The sequence below is a fragment of the Molossus molossus genome, unplaced genomic scaffold, assembly GCF_014108415.1.
Source record: "Molossus molossus isolate mMolMol1 unplaced genomic scaffold, mMolMol1.p scaffold_m16_p_4, whole genome shotgun sequence".
Taxonomy (NCBI): domain Eukaryota; kingdom Metazoa; phylum Chordata; class Mammalia; order Chiroptera; family Molossidae; genus Molossus; species Molossus molossus.
In genome coordinates, this window is record NW_023425377.1 from 46,524,140 (window position 1) to 46,546,186 (window position 22,047).

Below are 22,047 nucleotides of genomic sequence, written 5' to 3' on the forward strand. Positions count from 1 at the left end.
GGGTGAGGATTGATAAAAAAGAAAAAAAAATGTGCAAAATCATCTCAGTAAAACAAATACAGGTAACATTCTTAATTCAGTCATAAAAATATAGTCATAGTAAATGCTCAATACATATTTCCTATCATTACCTGTGGTCACCACCAGCATGACTTTCATAAAATTCCACAAGACAGGTTTTTCACATAATGAGAGGAAAAATTAAGGCCAGAACTTAATGTTGGCACAACCTTTCCTATAGTCAGAAAACCCAAGTGTTATGGCCAGAACATCATCCCAGAACTTCTGTCCCCAGAGCTCAGACTCTCAGGCACTGAACTATAATTTATATATAGTTTAAAGGGACTCATTAATGCAACATTAAGGATAGAAAAGATGCCCTGGCCGGTTTGGTTCAGCGGTTAGAGCGTCGGCCTGCGGTCCCGAGAGACCCGGGTTCGGTTCCCGCTAAGGGCACGTACCTCGGTTGCAGTTTGTCCCCGGCCCTGGTTGGTTGTGCGGGTGGCAGCCACTCGATGTGTCCCTTCACATCGATGTTTCTCTCTCTCTCTGTTCCTCTCTCTCCCTCCCGCTCCATCTGAACAAAAAATGGAAAAATGTCCTCGGGTGAGGAAAAAAAAAAAAAAAAAAAAAAAATTAAAAAAAAAAAAAAAAAAAAAAGGATAGAAAAGAAACCCTCCCTCCCTTGCCCCACCCTCCACCCTGCCTGGTCAGCTGCTCTTTCCAATGGGTGATTCTGATTTTCCATTACAATTTTGTTTATATTTCTGCATCAAAGCAAGACTTCATTTTTACCACTCTGTGGCTACACAGTAGAATCAGTGAAGCTCTCTTATGCACACACTTTTATTCATCTTATATGCCACCAAGTGTTTAAGAAAAAACAAGTGCTTAAAAAAGTCACTATCTCATATTTTCACCTACCAAGTAGAAAGACATGGATATAAACAAAAACAAAACAACTGAAAAACTTACTGTTCTCGTCTCACTGTCCTCACGTTCAGGATTGACTTTCACAGCAATTGTTGTGATCATACCAACCATTTCTGGGGGAGGGACTGTGTTCTCAGGGATCACCTGAGGGTTCTCAAAGTAGCGATTCTACATAAGAACAAAAGAAATCATTTTCCTTAAAAGTCAAACACAATATTCATTAGTAAAATAGACCTAACACATGAGGTGGAAGAAACCAAATGTCCTTCATGTTTATCTTGTCCAATCCCATAGTACTTGGGCTCCTCTTTATTCAACACCATAAAGACAACATGACAGAGACAAAATTTCTCCGCCTCCAACAACAGAAAATAAAAACTTGTCCTAAGTATTTTTTTGCTACTTCCTGGCTGAGAAAAGATGAAATGCATGCCAGGTTCCGTTACTACCTCAGTGAGGCAGGGAGAATGGACCTCATTCCTCCAGTGATTAAGAAACTAGGGGCTAGTCCCTACTGAATTAACTTTCCAAAATAGTCCCCTAAGTTGAGATCAAAAATGAGACCAGAAGCAAAGAACAGAAGACATTTTTAAAGGCCAGGATCTCACCGTCATTCTTAGATCTCAGTGGAATTTGGACTTCATATTAAACAAAACAGCTTCTTATAAAAAACTCTTACTGAAATGATAGGTAACATAACTTGATAACTCAGAATGTAATTAATTTCAAGTTTTATATATTATTATCAGATTAAAATCCTTAAAATAACAAAAAGTCAATTTTACTATATGTTCATTTTTTTCTAATTTTTTATGCTTTAAAAACTCTGACACATAAACAGACGTATGTGCAATGATTTTTACCAAAGCGTTATTTGTGACAGGAAAGAACTGAAAATTAGGAAAACCAGAAATAGAGAGATGGTTGGGGGTACATGCATATGATAGAAAATTATGGGACCACTAAAAATTATAACGGATGAAAAAAGATCTTAGAAGATGTTCCAAACTGTTAATAGCGATTCCTACTAGTAAGTGAGAATAAAATACAGATATGTTCCTCTTCTATTCCACATACTTTTACAATGTTGGCATTACTTGGAAAGAGTTCTTTCAATAAAGGAAAGAATTTTAATGAGACAGAAAAATGCTGAAAGAATACACCACCTCCCCAAAAAGGCTTCACAATTGTGAGCACAACCATCTTTGAAAAGTAGCAAGAGAAACACAAAACAAAAGAGCAATATCAATGGTTACCTGCAAGTAAGAACACTATGAATTCATCTTGACATTTTTTGAACAATTTCCACAATAAGAATATATTCAAGTATTTAATCTAAACAGTGAAACCAGAGGGACTTCCGATCAAGATGGCGGCGTAGGTACACGCGGTATCGCGACCTCCCACAACCACATCAAAGTTACAACTAAACTACAGAACAACCACATTCAAAACCGCCTGAAATCAAGCTGAATGGAAGTCCTACAACTACGAAGTTAAAGAAGCAGCCACATCGAGACTGGTAGGGCGGAGGCGGATGGGCTGGTCCCACACCCATGTGTGGTGGATAAAAATCAGAAGGCTACCTCGGCTGGGAAGGTCCTTCCTGAGGACTGAGGGGTCCCTGTCCCACACCAGGTGCCCCGCTCAGGGTTCCAGTGCCAGGAAGAGAAGTCCCCATAACTTCTGGTGGGAAAAAGCAGTGGGAACTGAGGCTCAGGGAGACTGCTCTTAAAGAGCCCACACACGGACTTATCAAACTCACTCCCTCTAAGATTAGAGGGGAGGCAGCTCGAGGGGCACCAGAGACATACAGGGAAGAACTAAGCTGTTTGGCACTGGAGCGAGGGATGGAGAGGGGGCTTTCTCTGGGACATACCTGCTGTCAGAAGCCTTTGTTCCTTTCGTGAGCCCTTCTCTGGGGCAGCAGACGGCTGCCATATTTAGGACTCCAGCAACTTGGCTCACACTGATTGCCGGCCCTGGTGATTCCCTGAGGCCCCGCCCCACCCAATTTTCAGGCCCACCCAAGTTGTTGCCAGTTGCTTAACCATAGGATTGGCCTGTCTTGGATCCTGCTTCAGGTTTTCCTAAATTCTTTCAAACAAGCAGCATCTGATCTCAGATAGCCCCATACCTCTCGTTAAGTAATACATAGAAACAAACACGGGGAAGCAGCCAAAATGAGGAGACAAAGAAACAGGTACCAAATGAAAGAAGAGAACAAAATCCCAGGAAAAGAACTAAGTGAAATGGAGATAGGCAACCTAACAGATGCTGAGTTCAAAATACTGCTTATAAGGATGCTCAATGAACTTAGTGAGAACCTCAGTGAACTTAATGAGGGCCTCAAGAGCATAAAAAAGGACCAGTCAGAAATAAAGGAGGCAGTCAGAAATGAAGGAGGCACTAACTGAAATAAAGAATAATTTACACAGATTCAATAGTAGAGTAGGTAAAGCCAAGAAGCAAACCATCGATCTGGAATATAAGGAAGCAATAAACTCCCAATCAGAACAGCAAAAAGAAAAAAGAATCCAAAAACATGAGGAGAGTGTAAGGAGCCCCTGGGACAACTTCAAGTGTGCCAACATTCGTATCTTGGGAGTGCCAGAAGAAGAGAGAGAACAAGAAATTGAAAACCTATTTGAAACAATAATGGCAGAAAACTTCCCTAACTTAGTGAAGAAAACAGACATACAAGTCCAGGAAGCACAGAGACTCCCAAACAAGATGAACCCCAAGAGGCCCACACCAAGACACATCATCATCAAAATGCAAAAGGTTCAAGACAAAGAGAGAATTTTAAAAGCAGCAAGAGAAAAGCAGTTGGTTACCTACAAGGGAGTTCCCATAAGACTGTCAGCTGATTTCTCAAAAGAAACTTTGCAGGCCAGAAAGGAGTGGCAAGAAATATTCAGAGTGATGAAAAGTAAGAACCTACAACCAAGATTACTCTATCCTGCAAAGCTGTCATTTAGAATCAATAGCCATATAGTTTCCCAGACAAGAAAAAGTTAAAGGAGTTCATTACCACCAAACTGTTATTATATGAAATGATGAAAGGTCTTTTTGAAGAAAAAGATAAAATATATGAACAAACAAAATGGCAATGAATACATATCTATCGACAATCAAATCTACAAACAAAATGAACAAGCAGAACAGAAACATTCTCATGGATACAGAGAACATTTTGTTGGCTGCCAGATAGGAGAGGGGTTGGAGGAATGAGTGAAAAAGGTGAAGGGATTAAGTACAAATTGGTTGCTAAACTGACAAACCTCAAATGGAAGGGGGTTGGGGGTGGGAAGAAATAAACCAAAGAACTTATATGCATAACCAATGGACACAGACAACAGTGTGGGAAAAGGCGGGAGTGGGGAGAAGGGGGTCAATAGGGGGAAAATGAGGAACATCTATAATACATTCAACAATAAAGATAAAAAATAAAAATAAAAAAACTGAAATCAAAAGAACTCTTTTTTTTTTAATGACTGATTTATCATCCTAAATTCTGACTATGAATAAACATCTCCCATTTTAAAATTAGCTTCCCCCAAATTATTCCTTCAACTAAAGTGGCTCCAAATTCCCACTGGAATAAGAAAGTAATAAATAAATATAAGTAATAAATTCAAATAACATTAAAACCATACCACTACTTTTGGAAGTTCCTTATAAATCTGTTTCACAAAATCCAAAAAATGATGAATCTAAAAAATAAAAAAAGAACAGTATAAGGAAGATATTTATAAACAGAAAGTGCTTACAATAAATAAGAAAAATGTTAATAGTCTTAATATACAAGAACTCATAAAATAGGTAAGAAAAATGTCAGACTCAAAATACAAATAGGCAATAAATGTGAACCAAAAAGAAATACAAAGACTAACAAACAGAAAACAAGCCTTCTAATTCAAAAGGAGCAAAATAGAAAAATTAAAATGCCACTTTTTGCCTTCCAAAATCTAATAATACACCATGCTGGAGAGACTGTCACAAGAGGGGGGCTATCACAAACTAATGAAACCTTTCTGGAAATCAGTTTAATAATATATACAACAGAAGCATTAAAACATTAACACTTTTGCCCTGGCCGGTGTGGCTCAGTGTTTGAGCGTCGACCCATGCACCAAGAGGTCGCAGGTTCAATTTCAGGTCAGGGTACAAGCCCAGGTTGTGGGCCCAATCCCCAATGGGGGATATGTAAGAGGCAGCCAATCGATGTTCTCTCTCATCGATGTTTCTCTCTCTCTTTCTCCCTTCCTCTCTCTCTAAAATCAATAAAGAAAATTAAAAAAAAAAATTATTGCTAACAGAGTATTTAATGCTTACTCTGTGTTAATCACTGTGCTAAGAACTTTAACTTTTAGCCTTGGCTGGTTTGGCTCAGCAGTTGGAGGGTCGGCCTGCATTCCAAAGAGACCTGGGTTCGGTTCCCGCTAAAGGCACATACCTCGGTTGCAGTTTGTCCCCGGCCCTGGTTGGGTCATGCAGGTGGCAACCATTCGATGTGTCCCTTTCACATCGATATTTCTCTCTCTCTATCTCCCTCCCACTCTATCTGAACAAAAAATGGAAAAATGTCCTTGGGTGAGGATAAAAAAAAAAAAAAGAACTTTAACTTTTATATTTAATTCTTCAAGCAATCTTTGAGGATATACTCACCGAAAAGGCCCAGATGGCTAGAAGTTTATCCTGTGTCACACAGCTACTGAGTTGCAGAGCTGATATTAAAACCCAGTTGATTTCAGAACCTACATCTTAAACCTTTTATAACATAAAATGATCAGAGCCTTCTGGCACATCAGACATTTATGAATACCAGAAGCACCCAAAGAGCTCTGCCAATCGAGTTAGTTAATACATATCCCCAACTAAAAAAAATCAGTTAAATATTCATATACACATTCAAAATAGAAAAGGTAACTTCTAAACCCAAAAATATATTATCTATACTTGTAAGCAGCATATATTTGGTCAACATTAAAGGAGAATAAAAGTTTACACAGCACAAGGAACTTGTCAACACACTTCAGAAATGCTCTCAGGATAAATACTTACTTCTTGTGTGATAGGTGGCCTGAACTGTTTGTGTAGCTCAATAATTATTCTTAGGCAAATAAGAACGTTTTCTTCATTTTCCGTCTTTAAAAAAAGCATTTGAAGAGTTACAATTCTAAGGACTTATTTTAATCTAAAGATTAAAGACTACGTTCTAAGCATTCTTCTTTATACACAGGCTCCCATCAACCAACTTAAATTTGATTTGTTGAAAATTCATTAAACCACACAAAACACAGCCAAACAAGAAGCTTTCGTAGATTTTAGTGGACCATCTGAAAGGCAGCCCACAGTGAGTTCTGGTGACAGATGAGTTAACTGGCATTTGTGGCAAGTCACACCATGAACTGAGGTCTAATGGCCCAACTGACAACTGTCATTGCTTGAAAGTACTGCCAAAAGAATAAACAATTACTGAGCACCCAACATGTATGGGACCCTGTGCTAAACACTTCACACATACTCTCTAAATGGGAGGTGTCATCCACACTGTAACTATTAGGAAGCTAACGCTCAGAGAAGGTAAGCAACATGGCTAAAATGATACAGCTAATAAATGACAGAGCCAGATTCTGAATCCAACTCTCTCCCCCATTCAAAGCTCATCTTTCCAAGGAGCCCAGAAACATAATAGAATTCTAAACACATCAAGACCAAGAACAGCACGAAAACAATTTAACTCAATAGGTACCAGATGGATTAGCCCCAAGAATTTGAGAAACTCTTTATGAGCACCTACTGTGTTTGACATACACAAAACTAGAAATCATGAAGCCAAAAAACCCTGTACTCTTGAGTTTCTCAACGACCACCCAACTCATTTGGAAAGATTTCTATTATGTAGAGTCAGTTTCTCAGTGACTCAAAAAAACAAACACAAAATAAAACAAATGAATAACCTTTCATAGTAATCTGGCTAGGAAATGGACATTTAGAAAATTTTTACTCATGTGAATCAGAACTTTAGTGAAAGGGAAACAGTTGTATAACACTGGACTTTACATTAAGAAATCCACTGATAGTTTTTAATATGGAGAAATAACAATTCTCAAAGCATACCTCTAAAAAGCGAAACATCACAGACAAAACATTTTTCGTATGAGGACGAAGATGTTCGTTGGTTGGTATTCTATGAATTATTTCAAGAACTAGTTTCCGCAGTTGCTGGTGAAGAAAAATAAAAAATGTAAATAAAAAATCCTTCCAAGAGTTCCAAAGTAATTCTTTTGCATTCTATAATGTCACACAGCTGTTTGCACCCAGCACTGGTAACCACCATACCACAGCATGAAGCTAATTTTAGAAACACTCCTGTATATTATTTCAATGTAATCCAAAGAATGTACTACAAACCATTACTTCCAATATTTCTATAATTGTGTACCAAATCAAGTAAGTAAAAAACTTTTCCTCTTTCATACTTTATTTTGAGCAGAAAGGGCATGTGTGTGTCAATGTGCAGTGGATTTAAGATGAAAGAGCAAAATAACAAGCGGAACTTCATCTGAGATCTCCCTCCAAATTCTGTGTAACTCCTACAATGTTCTCCCCAATTACCTTGAACACAAGGACTAATTTCACCATAAGCTGTACTTGTACTAAGCTCCCATGATTCTGTCTATGGAGCTGACAACTAAAATGAAGATCAGCCCTGGCCAGTATGGCTCGGTTGGGCGCTGTCGGGTGCATCAGATCGCCGGTTTGACACCTGGTCAAGGGTATGTGCCCGGGTTGCAGGCTCGATCCCCAGTAGAGGGCATGCAGGAGGCAGCTGATGCATGTTGTGGTCTCACATGTTTTATCTCTCTCTCTCTCTCTCTCCCCCCCTTCCTCTCTCTCTAAAAATCAAACTATTCTTTAAAAATAAATTTTAAAAATAAATAGAAGGTAGATCAAATTATATATATATACACATATATATCTTAAACTAGTACAACATAAAAATGCTTTCTTTCCCTGGCCGGTTTGGCTCAGCGGTTGGAGCGTTGGCTTGCGGTACAGAGAGACCCGGTTCGGTTCCCGCTAAGGGCACGTACCTCGGTTGCAGTTTGTCCCCGGCCCTGGTTGGTCGTGCGGGTGGCAGCCACTCGATGTGTCCCTTCACGTCGATGTTTCTCTCTCTCTCTCTTCCTCTCTCTCCCTCCCGCTCTATCTGAACAAAAAATGGAAAAATGTCCTCGGGTGAGGATAAAAAAAAAAAAAAGAAATTTAGCCCTGGCCGGTTTGGCTCAGCGGTTAGAGTGTCGGCCTGCGGTCGGCAGAGACCCGGGTTCGGTTCCCGCTAAGGGCGCGTACTTTGGTTGCAGTTTGTCCCCGGCCCTGGTTGGTCATGCGGGTGGCAGCCACTCGATGTGTCCCTTTCACGTCGATGTTTCTCTCTCTCTCTCTCTTCCTCTCTCTCTCTCCCACTCTATCTGTAAAAAAAATGGAAAAACGTCCTCGGGTGAGGATAAAAAAAATAAATAAAAATAAAAATAAAAAAATAAAAAAAAATGCTTTCTTTAGCAATATACTTTCACTGGTATTATGGTAATATTTGTAGTTTTTTTTTTTTTTATCCTCACCTGAGGACATTTTTCCATTTTTTGTTCAGATAGAGTGGGAGGGAGAGAGAAACATCGATGTAAAAGGGGCACATCGAGTGGTTGCCACCCGCATGACCCAATCAGGGCCAGGGACTAACTACAACCGAGGTATGTGCCCTTAGCGGGAACCGAACCCAGGTTTCTCTGGACCGAGGGCCGACGCTCTAACTGCTGAGCCAAACCGGCCAGGGCTGTAGTTATTTTTAAGACAAACATGCGCCGGGCAATGTGGCTCAGTGATTGAGCATCAACCCATGCACCAAGAAGTTGCAGGTTTGATTCCCGATTGGGGTACATGCCCAAGTTGTGGGCCCAATCCCCAGTGGGGGACATGCAGGAGGCAGCCAGTCAATGTTCTCTCTCATCGATGTTTCTATCTCTCTCTTCCTCTCCCTTACTCTTTCTCTAACATCAATAAAAAAAATAATAAAAATTAAAAAAAGAGACACATGCTAAAACTACATACAGGGAAAAAAATCATGGGATGGACTGTTTTAAAATGATTAATCAAGGCAAGGAGGAGGTTAAAAAAAAAGTGGGTGGGGTTATACATAAAACAAAATTGGCCACGAATACAAGAATTGGAATGAGTAAGAGCAGAGTTGGATAACAGGTATGGGAAGGTCAATAACTACTGCTCCTTCTTTTGTATATATTCCAATTCATTTGCAATAAATAGTGCACACATCCCGAGCAAGCATATGTAAATAATTTAAACTGTAAATGAGATGGTACTGATAAAATAAAACCATAACATTTGGTTTTAAAATGTTTTGGGCAAAAAATTGGAGGAAAAAAAAATGCCAGAAATTAAGGGGAAAAAAATGTTTTAGGCAAAGCCTTGGGCAAAGTTATCTTTATGTGACAAAACTTCTTTCATTTTTAAGTGGAACCATAGGGGTTTTTTTTTTAAGTTGTTTTAATTTATAAACGCTTGCACAATCCTACCACATGACATTTTTTTCTCACTGACAGTTTTAACCAGATTACCTGGGCTGGTTTCTCCTGAAGAAACTGAACTTCTCCATCTTGAAGAAATGTAAGAAACCGAGGGATGATATGTTCCAGGAATGTAGAATATTGAGGAGATGACGTTACATTCTAATTATGCAAAAGTTAAAGAAAACTGCATTTAGTTTACGTTTATATTTTCACTTCAAATTCAAAAGAATATAAAACATTTTACCAGAGTCCACAGTAATTTCTACTACTCAATAATTTTTAATACTTTTAGATGCTTTGGTGATAACATAGTTTTATATTTGTGTTTTGTTTGTTTTTTATTCTCACCCGAGAATATTTTTCCATTGATTTTCAGATAGAGTGGGAAGAAGGGAGGGAAGGAGAGAGAGAAACCAATTCAAGAGAGACACACTGATTGGCTGCCTCCCACAAAGCCCCAATGGGGGCTAGGAATCAAACCTGCCACCCAGGTGCATGCCCTTGACCAGAATCAAAGCCAAGACCCTTTGGTCCATAGACTGATGGCTCTAACTGCTGAGCCAAACTGGCCAGGCTGGTAATAATACAGTTTTAAATAAATTAGGATGGCCTGGCCAGTTTGGCTCAGTGGATTGAACGTAGTTCCATGGACTAAGAGGTCCTGGTTCAATTTCCAGTCAGGGCACATGCCTGGGTTGTGGGCTCGGTCTCCAGTGAGGGGGCGTGCAGAGAGCAGCCAATTGATGTTTCTCTCTCACATCAATGTATCTCTCTCTCTACAAAAAAATCAATAAAAATATTTTTTTTAAAATAAGTAAATAAATTAGGATGATTGCTGCTTCTGAAATCCAATTCAAGAGGACTAAATGCTAGAATTTACTGTTAAAACTAGAAATACTAATGCTATGGAAAATGAATTTGGAGCCAGTTCTAGGCTAGCTCTGCCACACTAAGTTTGAGACCTCTGAAAAGTCATTTAGCTTCTTGAGCTGAGTTTCTTCATGTGGAAAATGAAGAGCCTAAACAGACACCTGTTTCCAATCTAAACATCTAACTTATTTATTAACCTAAATAAACTAGATTATAATCAAATCTAATCCATTATTGATCTCAGCACTAATTTTATTTATTTTTCATCATTATTATTATTTTTTATCCTCACCCGAGGACATTTTTGCATTTATCTTCAGATAGAGCAGGAGGGAGAGTGAGAAAGAGAAAGGGAGAAACATCGATGTGAGAGAGACACATTGACTGGCTGCCACCCACACAACCGCAACCGGGGCCAGGGACAAACTGCTACTGAGGTACCTTACCGTGGTACCCTTACCGAGAACCAAACCCGGGATTCTCTGGTCCATGGGCCAATGTTCTAACCTCTGAGCCAAACCAGCCAGGGCCTCAGCACTAATTTTAAAAGGAAAATAGGTAATAAAACTATAGTTTGGAGATAAGATAGTAAAATGGTTAGTTGCACAGCTTCTGGATCCCACTTAAGATTATACACCTGTGCTTCAGTGACCCCATCCATTAAGAGGATAATATTTCATGCCCTATGTAAACTACAACAGTGTCTACAGTGAATGGTCAATAAATATACTAGTATTTACAGAGCACCTACATGCTAAATAAATACTGTGTAACATGCCTTTTATTCTGTCTCACTCAGGCCTCACCACAAACCTCAGGTAACTATTATGCCCATTTCACAGATAAAGAAAGACACTCAAAGAAGTTAAAAACATGCCGAATGTCAGAAACAATAAGTTTTTAAAGTAAACTCAAATTAAGTATAACATCCAAGTCCATTTCCCCTTTAAGGTCTCACTTGCTCATTCATCAAATATGTATCAGGTTCCCATCAGGTACTCACTGGAGATAAAACGCTAAAGAAAGTATACAATTCATGCCCTCAGAGATGGGGGAGGCAGCAGTGTGGGAAGATAGATACCAAGAAAGGAACTAACAATCACGAACTATGATGAAGGAATATCTAACAAAGAAACAATTTATAGACAGAACCAATGACAAAGACCACCTTCCTGAAGAAGTGATGTTTAGGCTAAAACTAAAAAGTCCAGTAGGAATTAACCATGTAAAAAAAACAGAGAAAAAGTCCTGGCCAGTTTTGCTCAGTGCTTAGAGCGTCTGCCCACAGACCGATGAGTCGCAGGTTCTATTCCGGTCAAGGGCACGTACCTTAGTTGCAGTTCATCCCTGGAGCTTGTCCGGGTCGTGTGGGAGGCAACTGATCGATGTTACTCTCTCCCCCCCTCTCCCTCCCTCCCACTCTATCTGAAGATAAATAGAAAAATCTCCTCAGATGATGATTTTTTAGAAAATAGAAAAGAAGAAGGTTCTAAGAAAAGAATATGCAAAGGCACAAAATTATAAGAAAGCATGAGAGTGTAAAAGTCACTAAAGAAGTTCAGTATGGCAGGAATGGGAGTATAAGAGGAAAAAATTTAAATTTTTACTATCATGAGTCAAACAAGCTGGGGACACACAGCATCTGGGCAGTGAAATCTAAGTGTGTGAAGCTCCAGACACTGATCTGGTCTGAAGATAAAGATTTGGGGCTGTCTATTACATAAGGTAATCTTAGAAGAATAGTTTATAAAGAATGAAACTGAAAAACAGGAGAAAACCAGAAAAGAATGTGGCGCCAAAGGGGCAAAAACAAGTACTGCAATGCTTGGAATATGCACCTGAGCATCAATCTCCCAGGGCCAACCCAGTGTACAATTCTAGGGACTCCATTCGACTAGAACATGGGAGGTGGCCCCAGGAGTTAGTTGTGCAGTTCCTCAACAGACTCTCCTCAACTAGACTTTAATTCACCAGGGACAACAATTTTTTTTTATCTTTTTAGACAAGAAAAAGCTAAAGAAGTTCAACACGACCAAGCAAGCATTATAAGAAACTTCTTTAAGAAGACGACGCCCTGGCCGGTTTAGCTCAGTGGTTGGAGCATCAGCCTGTGGTCCAGAGAGACCCGGGTTCGGTTTCCACTAAGGACACTTGCCTCGGTTGCAGTTTGTCCCTGGCCCTGGTTGGGTCGTGCGGGTGGCAACCACTCGATGTGTCCCTTTCACATCGATGTTTCTCTCTCTCTCTCTCCCCTTCTATCTGAATAAAGTATCAAAAAATGTCCTCAGGTGAGGATAAAAAAAAAAGAAATATGATCAAAAACATGAATAATAAAATGGCAATAATTATTTTCATATCAACAATTACTTTAAATGTAAATAGATTAAATGTTCTGATCAAAAGACACAGAGTGGCTGATTGGGTAAGAAAATGAGACCCAGCCCGGCTGGGATGGCTCAGTGGTTGAGCGTCAAACCATGCACCAAGAAGTCACTGGTTCAATTCCTGGTCAGGGCACATGTTCAGGTTGTGGGTCAAATCCCCAGCGGGGGGCATGCAGGAGGTAGCAGATCAATGCTGTCTCTCATAGAAGTTTCTCTCTCTCTCCCCCTCCCTTCCTCTCTCTCTAAATAGCCCTGGCCAGTTTTGCTCAGTGGTTAGAGCATCAGCCTGCGGACCCGAGAGTCCCGGATTCAGTTCCCACTAAGAGCACCGGCTGGGGTTGTGTGGGTGGCAACCAGTCGATGTGTCTCTCTCACATCAATGTTTCTCTGCCTTTCTTCCCCCATTTCTCCCTCCCGCTCTGTCTGAGGATAAATGCCAAAAAAAAAATGTCCTCGAGTGAGAATAAAAAATATATATTTATATATTCACAGGGATATAAAGTACAACATAGGAAAGGAATATAGTCTATAATATTGTAATAGCCCTGGCTGGTTTGGCTCAGCGGTTGAAGCGTTGGCCTGTGGACCAGAGAGTCCCGGGTTCGGTTCCCGCTAGGGGCGCGTGCCTTGGTTGCAGTTTGTCCCCAGCCCTGGTTGGGTCGTGCGGGTGGCAACCACTCGATGTGTCCCTTTCACGTCAATGTTTCTCTCTCTCTCTTCCTCCTACTCTATCTGAACAAAATATCAAAAATGTCCTCGGGTGAGGATAAAAAAAAATAATAAAAAAATAATAATATTGTAATAGTTCCAAGTGGGTACTTGAAATATTGGAGAACCACTTTGTAATGTAAAGTTATGATTGTCTAACCACTACGCAGTATACCTAAAACTAATATCATGAATAAAATTTAAAATAAAATTAAAAAAACCAGCCCAGCCGGTGTGGCTCAGTGGCTTGAACGTCATCCCATGGACTGAGAGGTCCCGGTTCAAACTGATGCACAAAACAGACCCAGAGACCTAGAAGTAGGGTACAGACTGACAAACCTCAGGAGACGGGGTGGGAGGGAAGAGAAGAGATAAACCACAGAACTTATATACATGTATGCGTAACCAATGGACATAGACAACAATGCTGGGGACAGGGCAGGTTGGGGGATCAGGAGGAGGGTGTCAATGAAGGAAAAAGGAGAAACATCTGCAACAAAAATAAATTTAAAAAATTTAACAAAAAAAAAGGTACCAGTTCAATTCCCAGTCAGGGCACATGCTGGGGTTGTGGGCTTGATCCCCAGTAGGGGGTGTGCAGGAAGCAGCTGATTGATGTTTCTCTCTCACATTGATGATTCTCTCTCTGCCTCTTCCTCTCTCTCTCAAAAAGAGATTCAATGAAAACATTTTTTTTTTTTGGTGGTACGTGCCCCTAGCGGGAACCAAACCCGGGACTCTCTGGTCCGAAGGTTGACACTCAACCACTGAGCCAAACTGGCCAGGGCAAAAACATATTTTATAAAAAGAAAAAAAATAAATTGAAAAATGAACAGACCCTGGGGGACTTAATGGACAAAATAATTGTAGTCTATGAGCCCCAGAATAGAAACTGATTGATTAAGGTCACAGAAGTTACAAATGAATAATAGAGCCAAAAGTGATATCCAGCTCTCAGTCCATAGTATCATACCATTTATTGCCTGACTATAAATTCACAGCAAAAGTCTGAATGCACCCGGAAAGTATAAGCCTAAAGAGCTATCCTATTTAAAAGTGAAAAGGTTTGGCTCAGCAGTTAGAGTATCAGCCCATAGACTGATGAGTCATGGGTTCGATTCTGGCCAAGGGCCCATACTTCGGTTGCTGTTCGTCCCCAGTCCTGGTCAGGGTCGTGAGGGAGGCAACCAGTCAATGTGTCCCTGTCACATCCATGTTTCCCTCTCTCTCCCTCTCCCTCCCTCCCATTCTATTTGAAAATAAATAGAAAAATATCCTCGGGTAAGGATTTTTAAAAAAATAAATAAAAATGAAAAAAATGTGCCCTGGTCAGGTTGGTTAGAGTTTGTTGTCAGTTGGTTAGTTTCATCCCAATATGCCAAGATTTCAGGGTTCAATCGCCAGTCAGGGCACATATAAGAATCAATCAATGAATGCATAAATAAGTAGAACAACAAATGGATGTTTCTCTCTCTCCCCATTCCTCTCTTCCTAAAATCAAGAAATAGATTAAGAAAAGGAAAAAATGATAAACAACTAAAAGCAACGAAACTATCACTAGCATGAAAAAATTGGACAATGCTGTGTACAAACTTTCAAATTTCACTTTTAAAATACAGTAAGTTACATTAATGGGGACAATGTTTTATGAGTTACTAGCAAAGCCCATGACATTATTCAGCTCAAAATTAAAAATGTAAAATAAAAAGATCATACCTCAAAATTTTCACTAACTTCTTGCATCATTTTTAACTTTGTTTCATCAGCTGTAAAATGACCAAAAAAAAAAATCATCAGGTAATGAAATTATGTTAATGATGTTCCCAAAATTATTCGATTTAATAAAAGAAGCAATCAGATCTTATCAGTTTGACTATCATGGTCCAACAGAAGGCACATAACTAGTTCCCTACAATCAGTCATGGACATTCATACTCCCAGACATACATGTGCATGCACAGACAAGGACAGATACACACACACACACACACACACACGCGCGCGCGCGCGTGCCTCTTCGGAACTCCAGCCAGTATTGATCATCACTTTGCTTCTCCACTAGGCAGAGAAAGAGGAAATTAGAACAAAAGTTAAAGTTATATTTATCTCCATGTGCACATTATTTGAACCGAGATAAATGATTCACATTAATCCATTTCTTAATGACAAAAAAAATCAACTCACGGGTATTAACATCTGTGAGAGCTGCCACAAACTGAAGGTATTTTTTCATCAGCGTGGTTTGGTCAACCACTGTGGCCCCTTGTGTCGCAACAAATGCCATTTTTCTTTTTATCTAATTTATTTCTCAAGAGAAAAGTATCAGGTCCATGAGTTCACCCAGCTATGAAGAGAAACATATAAATTAGCCAACTTATTAAGGGCACAGATTTACAATCTCTATGAAAATCCTACCTGGCCCGGCCAGTGGGGCTCAGTGGATTGAGCATCAATGCATGGACTGAGAGGTCCTAGTTCAAGTCCCAGTCAGGGCACATGCCGGGGCTGTGGGCTCAATCCCAGATGGGGGCGTGAAAGAGGCAACCAATAGATGTTTCTCTCTCACATGAATGTTTCCATCTTTCTCTTCCTTCATCTCTCTCTCTAAAAAAATCAATAAAAACATATTAAAAAATAATAAATTCCTACCTAAATGTCTGCATTTATCTAAAGACTTTTACATTAATCCAGAATACACTATCCCCTCTACTTTTTTTTTTAAAGACGGGTTCACAGTTTATTTATTTTTTTTAATATGTTTTTATTGCTTGGCTGGTGTGGCTCAATGGTTGAGCAATGACCCATGCACCAAGAGGTTGCTGGTTCGGATCTCAGTCAGGACATATGCCCAGGTTGTGGGCCAGATCCCCAGTGGATGGATGGAGATAGACAGAAAGATAGATAGATAGACAGACAGATATAGATATATTTTAAGAGAGAGGAAAGGAGATAAAGAGAGAGAAACATCAGTGTGAGAGAGAAACATCGATCGGCCGCCTCCTGCATGCCCCCACCAGGGACCGAGCCCACAATCCAGCATATGCCCTGGAACTGAAACAGGACTTCTCAGTCCATGGGATGTGACACTCAATCCACTGAGCCATACTAGCTGGGTATTCCCTCTATTTTTCTTTTTTTTCTTTATTGATTTTAGAGAGAGAGGAAAGGAGAGGGAGGAAGAGAAAGATAGAAACATCAATGAGAGAGAACATAGATTGACCGCCTCCTGCATGTCCCCACTTAGAATCGGGCCCACAACATGGGCATGTGCCCTGACCAGGAATCAAACCCGTGACCTCTTGGTGCATGGGTCGATGCTCAACAATGAGCCCCTCTACCGGGCCCCTCTACTTTTTAAAAACTAAAATTTACCAGCCTGGCCCTGGCCTGATTGGTTCAGCAGTTAGAGCGTCGGCCCATGGACCACAGAGATCCGGGTACGGTTCCCGCTAAGGGCACGTACCTCAGTTGCAAGTTGTCCCCGGCTCCAGTTGAGGTCGTGTGGGTGGCCACCAGTCAATATGTCTCTCTCACATTGATGTTTCTCTCTCTCTCTTCCTTCCTCTCTCCCTGCCGCTCTATCTGAAGATAAATGCAAAAATGTCCTCCAATGAGGCTAAAAATAAATTTTTTTAACCAGTTTGGCTCAGTTAGAACATCAGCCTGCAGACAGAAGGGCCTCAGGTTCAATTCCCGGTCCAGAACACATGCCTGGGTTGCAGGTTTGATCCCCACCCCTTCAGAGTCGTGAAGGAGGCAGCCAATCTGTGTGTCTCTCACATCCATGTTCCTCTCTCTCTCTCTCCCCCTCCCTTCCACTGTATCTTTAAAAAAAAAAAAAAAAAAAATCAATGGAAAAATATCGTCGGGTGAGGATTAACTAAAAAATAAAATAACATAAAATTTACCTAAATCCATTTTATGTATTAATTTCCTAAATGAATTTTCTAGACAGAGGCTTTCCTTTTTTATCATATTTCCTTCTTTCCCTAAGCAAGGAGTCAGCAAACTCTCTATATTCTCTACAAAGAGCCAGAGAGTAAATATTTTAGGCTTTGCAGCCATGCAGTCTGTCACAACTGCTCAGCCACAGACACCATATAAATGAACAAAAGCAGCTATGATCTAATATAACTTTATTTCTGGACATTGAAATTTTAATTTCATATAATTCTCACATGTCATGAAACATTATTTTTCTTTTGACTTTTTTTTTTTTTTTTTTTTAATCCTCACCCGAGGACATTTTTCCATTTTTCACTCAGATAGAGCGGGAAGGAGAGAGAGGAAGAGAGAGAAACATCAATGTGAAAGGGACACATCGAGTGGCCGCCACCCACACAACCCAACCAGGGCCAGGGACAAACTGCAGCCAAGGTACATGCCCTTAGCGGGAACCGAACCCGGGTCTCCGTGGACCACAGGCTGACGTTCTAACCGCTGAGCCAAACCGGCCAGGGCTTTCTTTTGACTTTTTCACAACCATTTTAAAAATGTAAAAACGACCCTGGTTGGTTGCTCAGCAGTTAGAGCGTGGCCTGTGGATCAGAGAGTCCTGGGTTCGGTTCCTGCTAAGGGCATGTACCTCAGTTGCAGTTTGTCCCCAGCCCTGGTTGGGGTTGTGCGGGTGGCAACCAGTCGATGTGTCTCTCTCACATTGATGTTTCTTCCTCTTCCTCCCTCTCTCCCTCCTGCTCTATCTGAAGATAAATGCAAAAAAATGTCCGTGGGTGAGGATGAACAAAGAAAAATTTAAAAACAATTCTTAGTTAATGAGCTGTATAAAAACAGGCATCAGGCTAGAATTGGTCAGCTGACTGTAGTTTGGCCACTTCTGCCCTACGTGACTTGTTATATCAAACTTCAATGTGCATTAAATCACAAGGAGCCAAAATGGATTCCCAAGCATAACCCAGAAACAGAGTACAGTGAGGAATCCAGGAAGCTGTAAATTGCAGCTGGCACACCGTTGGTACTCAAAAGATGCTCACTGAATAAATGAAAAAATTAGCACCTCAGTGAGTCGGAAACAGGCTGTCGACCACACTTGGAGAAATGCCACTTCAGACTGAAAAATAGAGGGAAACTTAAGATTCTACTTTAAAAGCCCTCACAGAAGACTCTAGAGAACCTGGGGAAATTGCTTTTACCCATCCTCCTTGTATATATCTAATTTCACTCTACCTTAAGAGGCAGTTTCCTGACTTGATTTTCTTTCAACAGAGATACCAATAACTCTTCTGGAGGCCTTTAAAAAGCTTTGCCCTAACGGATACACTGTCTTGCAGTTCACACTTCTGGCCTAAATGATGGGGACACCCTGACACCACAAAGCCTCTGGCCACTCTCCCAGAACACTAAAAGCACTGCTCCATGCAGAGAGGATACCCACAGCTGTTCCATTCTAGCACAGCCCACCAGAAGTCCCACCGGAGGACCAGAGTCCCGCTGGCTCAGGGCAGGAAGAGACCAAGGGGAGGGATTCTGTCAACCCTGCTAGATGAAGAAGACCAAAATACTGCTTCCTTTTTCAGGAAGCACGCTCTCCTCCAAATGCAGAAGGCCCCACACACACCCCCATCCTCATCCACGAGAACCCAAGATTCAGGGTCACGGCCTCTCCCTGGCTAAGACATATTTGATCGTCCCCAAACTCCTTAAAGGCTCGGACCTCCTTTTTTTCATCGGATTCGTCAACTCTTCCATTTCCCAGGGCCCCCAGGGGCCTGCCTCGGCTTTCAAGGCCGGAGAGTGGGGGCGGTAATGTGCGAAAACGTCCCACCCCACCATCCCGCCTGTCTGATGGAGAGCAGCTCGAAGAGCCCGGGGGCCGAGATTCCAGGCCTGGCTCCCACGGAGCCCCAGTAGGAAGACCCGAGGCTGCACGCTCCCGCACTACAGCAAACGGCCCCGCCTCCCGTCGCCCGCACCCTGAGGCGGCGCCGCCGGGCCAGAAGGGGCGCTGTCCTCACCACTACCTTAGCTCTTCACGCTGGGCCAGGCGAGCCAGGTGCCTGCGTGGAGGCCGGGAGGTGCCAGAGTAGCCGGGGGCGCCGCGGGGGAACGGGGCTCAAATCCCACACTCTAGCTTCCCAGGCTCAAAAGACCCTCCGCTTCCCTCCTTTTGTCGCCGTCCCCAAACAGCGAGCGCCCGCCTCCCCGGTCGTGCTACGGAAAGCGCCGAGGGCCAATATCCGCGCCACTAACCCTCCGCCTCCCGTTGCTCCCCAGCTCGACCAGGTAGTGGCGGACGTTGTAGCTAGGGCTGGGCCCGGCCTTTCTCGATCACTCCGGCGGAGCCGCCGCAGAAATCTCCCCACTCCTGGACTGCGCCGCACCCGTCGTAGCCGCCGCTCGCGCCTCCCGGGGTCGTTCCACTTCTCTCCCACACTTACCCCGACTTCCGCGGCGAGCCTCCAGCAGCTCAGACCCACGACATCCACCGAAATACAGGCCGCGGCAAAGCTGCCGCACGCACTCCCGCCCCCGCTTAAAGCCGCTACGCCCGCCGCGGGAGGAACAGGCCCAGGCGCACCGCCCTGAGTGGGCGTGGCCTGGGAGCCCAGCGGGAACGGGAGGGGCTGTGCGGCGCGGGAGGGACTATGCGGAGCGGGAGGGGCTGTGCGGCGCGGGAGGGACTATGCGGAGCGGGAGGGGCTGTGCGGCGCGGGAGGAGCTGCGAGGCGCCTGTGGACCCTCTCGGCCCTTTGAACCTCGCCTCCGTGGGCGGAGCGGCCCACCCGGATGGAGTCTCAGGTAGTTACCTTGTGTGTTTCTCCTTGGGCTCCTACTGCTCTAAGTCCCCTCGTAGGAGCCAGGCTCGGGGAGGGTGCGGGAGAGACGCTCGGTGGCCTTCCCTAGTTGGTGTCAGTGTGGTCCGGGAAGAGCCCGTCTCCCACCCGCCCGCAACTGAACGTGGAAGGCAAGGCGGGGTTTATCTCCTCCGCTGCCTTCCTAGGGTCCTTCTTAGCCCGAGAGGAGATGAAGGAAAGGAGGATTTTTGGAAGGTGGAAGGCGTAATAATCTCTGACCCACTTGAAGACTGACCTATACCCTTTAAGGCAGCCTTAGAGGAAAGGGAAAGTCCTGGTGTTCTTCCTGGAGGTGGTTTACTCAGTCATTTGTTTTGCAGCTGAAACAACCTGAGGCTGCAACTCAGAGGACAGCTTTCTGTCCCCTCCGGCAGATGCCTCGGCGTAGGCCAAAACAATGGAGAGAAAGGGGTAGTCGGGCAGAACGACTTGATGCCCAGGTGTGATGGCGTGTTGGACCTGAAAGGCCCTTGAGAGAGAGTACTCTAAAACAACGAAAAGCTTTAAGGAAAAGATCTAAAAGAAGCACACGAAAACACAATAGTACCAATAGGTAAGGGGGTGCTGTAAAAACTGCAAACCACGAGAACAGTGATGGGGGGGGCATGAAATAGGGGCGGACCTGTGACGTCAGGGGGTCCAGAATGAGAAGGGGGCGGTGATGAAGGGTGACGAGCAGAAAAATTGACCTGAGATGGAGAGGACTTTGTTAACACCATAAACTCTGCCTGGACCAACACTTCCCACCTAGGCCCCACCCTAGATTACCCCCAGCTGGTTTTTTTAAAGTAGTTTTTAATTGATGTTTTATAGAAAGGGGAAGGGAGGAAGAGATAGAAACATCCTTGTGGGAGAGAAACATCATCAGCTGCCTCCTGCACATCCCCTACTGGGGATTGAGCCTGCAACCCTGGCACATGCCCTGATCAGGAATCAAACCATGACCTCTCAGTCCATGGGCTGATGCTCAGTCCATTCAGCAACACCTGCCCAGCTGCCTGCTGTTTCGACATATTCACCCTGCAGAAGAAAGGCTGAAGCTGGAAGGGACCTTCATTGTCCTTCTCACCACTCACAACATATTTTGTCCCTTCCTCAGGCTGACTGGGCACAGGCCCTTACCTACTGCTTCCACCGGGGTCCGAGCCAGTGCTCCCAGCTCATGATGTGCACCCAGATGCTGCCCAGGGCTTCATGGTCACAGCCATCTTGGTGGGTCTGGCAGTATCCGCTCTGAAGTCTAGACCCTGAGCCCATAGCCTGACCTTGAAAGCTCCCTGGAGATCATTCCCAGCCCCAGGAGCAACCACCGATCCTGCCACTGAACTTATTCCCTCATCTCCCCTGACAAGCCCCTGTGCCAGTCGGGGAGGAAATGGCCAATTGAGTAACTGACAGATTTTTTTAAGGAATCTGTGGTTCAGTTCCATTTGGGTGTTGCATACATCTATGTCTGCTGCACTTTATCCACGCTCTACTTAATAAACTCTAAACCATTTGTAGTTACATGAATTCATTCTCGGGCTCACCCTCAAGGTTTTTGGTCTTTGGTTTTAAGAGAATCAAACTAAAGGGGCCCTTAGAAATCATATGATCTCTTGATTCACAAACTTTCCATCTGCTGGAAAATAGATTCCCTAGAGTGATATTGGGGGAGGTTGTTGAGGGGGTGCTTTCCAACAATTTTCCAACTTGTAGTAGAAGAGCCTGCCTTCAGATGAGGCTTGCTGTGGTCTTGTCAGAGGC

General features: G+C 42.9%; 1 protein-coding gene and 1 long non-coding RNA gene across 8 annotated transcripts in view; one reads left to right on the plus strand and one right to left on the minus strand.

Moving 5' to 3' along the window:
• The window catches only part of LOC118616029 (transformation/transcription domain associated protein), a 173,004-nt gene extending 153,000 nt beyond the window's left edge, over positions 1-20,004 (minus strand). For all 7 annotated transcript variants that reach the window (XM_036241367.1, XM_036241369.1, XM_036241366.1 and 4 more), the window contains exons 1-8: positions 19,885-20,004; positions 15,674-15,833; positions 15,206-15,255; positions 9,576-9,686; positions 7,060-7,164; positions 6,001-6,084; positions 4,593-4,649; positions 976-1,101 (exon numbers count right to left, since the gene is read on the minus strand). In XM_036241367.1, the coding sequence (XP_036097260.1) occupies positions 976-1,101; positions 4,593-4,649; positions 6,001-6,084; positions 7,060-7,164; positions 9,576-9,686; positions 15,206-15,255; positions 15,674-15,773 (633 nt within the window). In that variant the 5' untranslated portion in view covers positions 15,774-15,833; positions 19,885-20,004. The remainder of the gene's footprint in view (positions 1-975; positions 1,102-4,592; positions 4,650-6,000; positions 6,085-7,059; positions 7,165-9,575; positions 9,687-15,205; positions 15,256-15,673; positions 15,834-19,884) is intronic.
• A 150-nt stretch (positions 20,005-20,154) lies between these two features.
• On the plus strand, positions 20,155-22,047 carry LOC118615989. Its single transcript, XR_004956514.1, has 3 exons — positions 20,155-20,245; positions 20,622-20,854; positions 21,401-22,047. It is a non-coding gene; the product is annotated as an uncharacterized LOC118615989 (long non-coding RNA).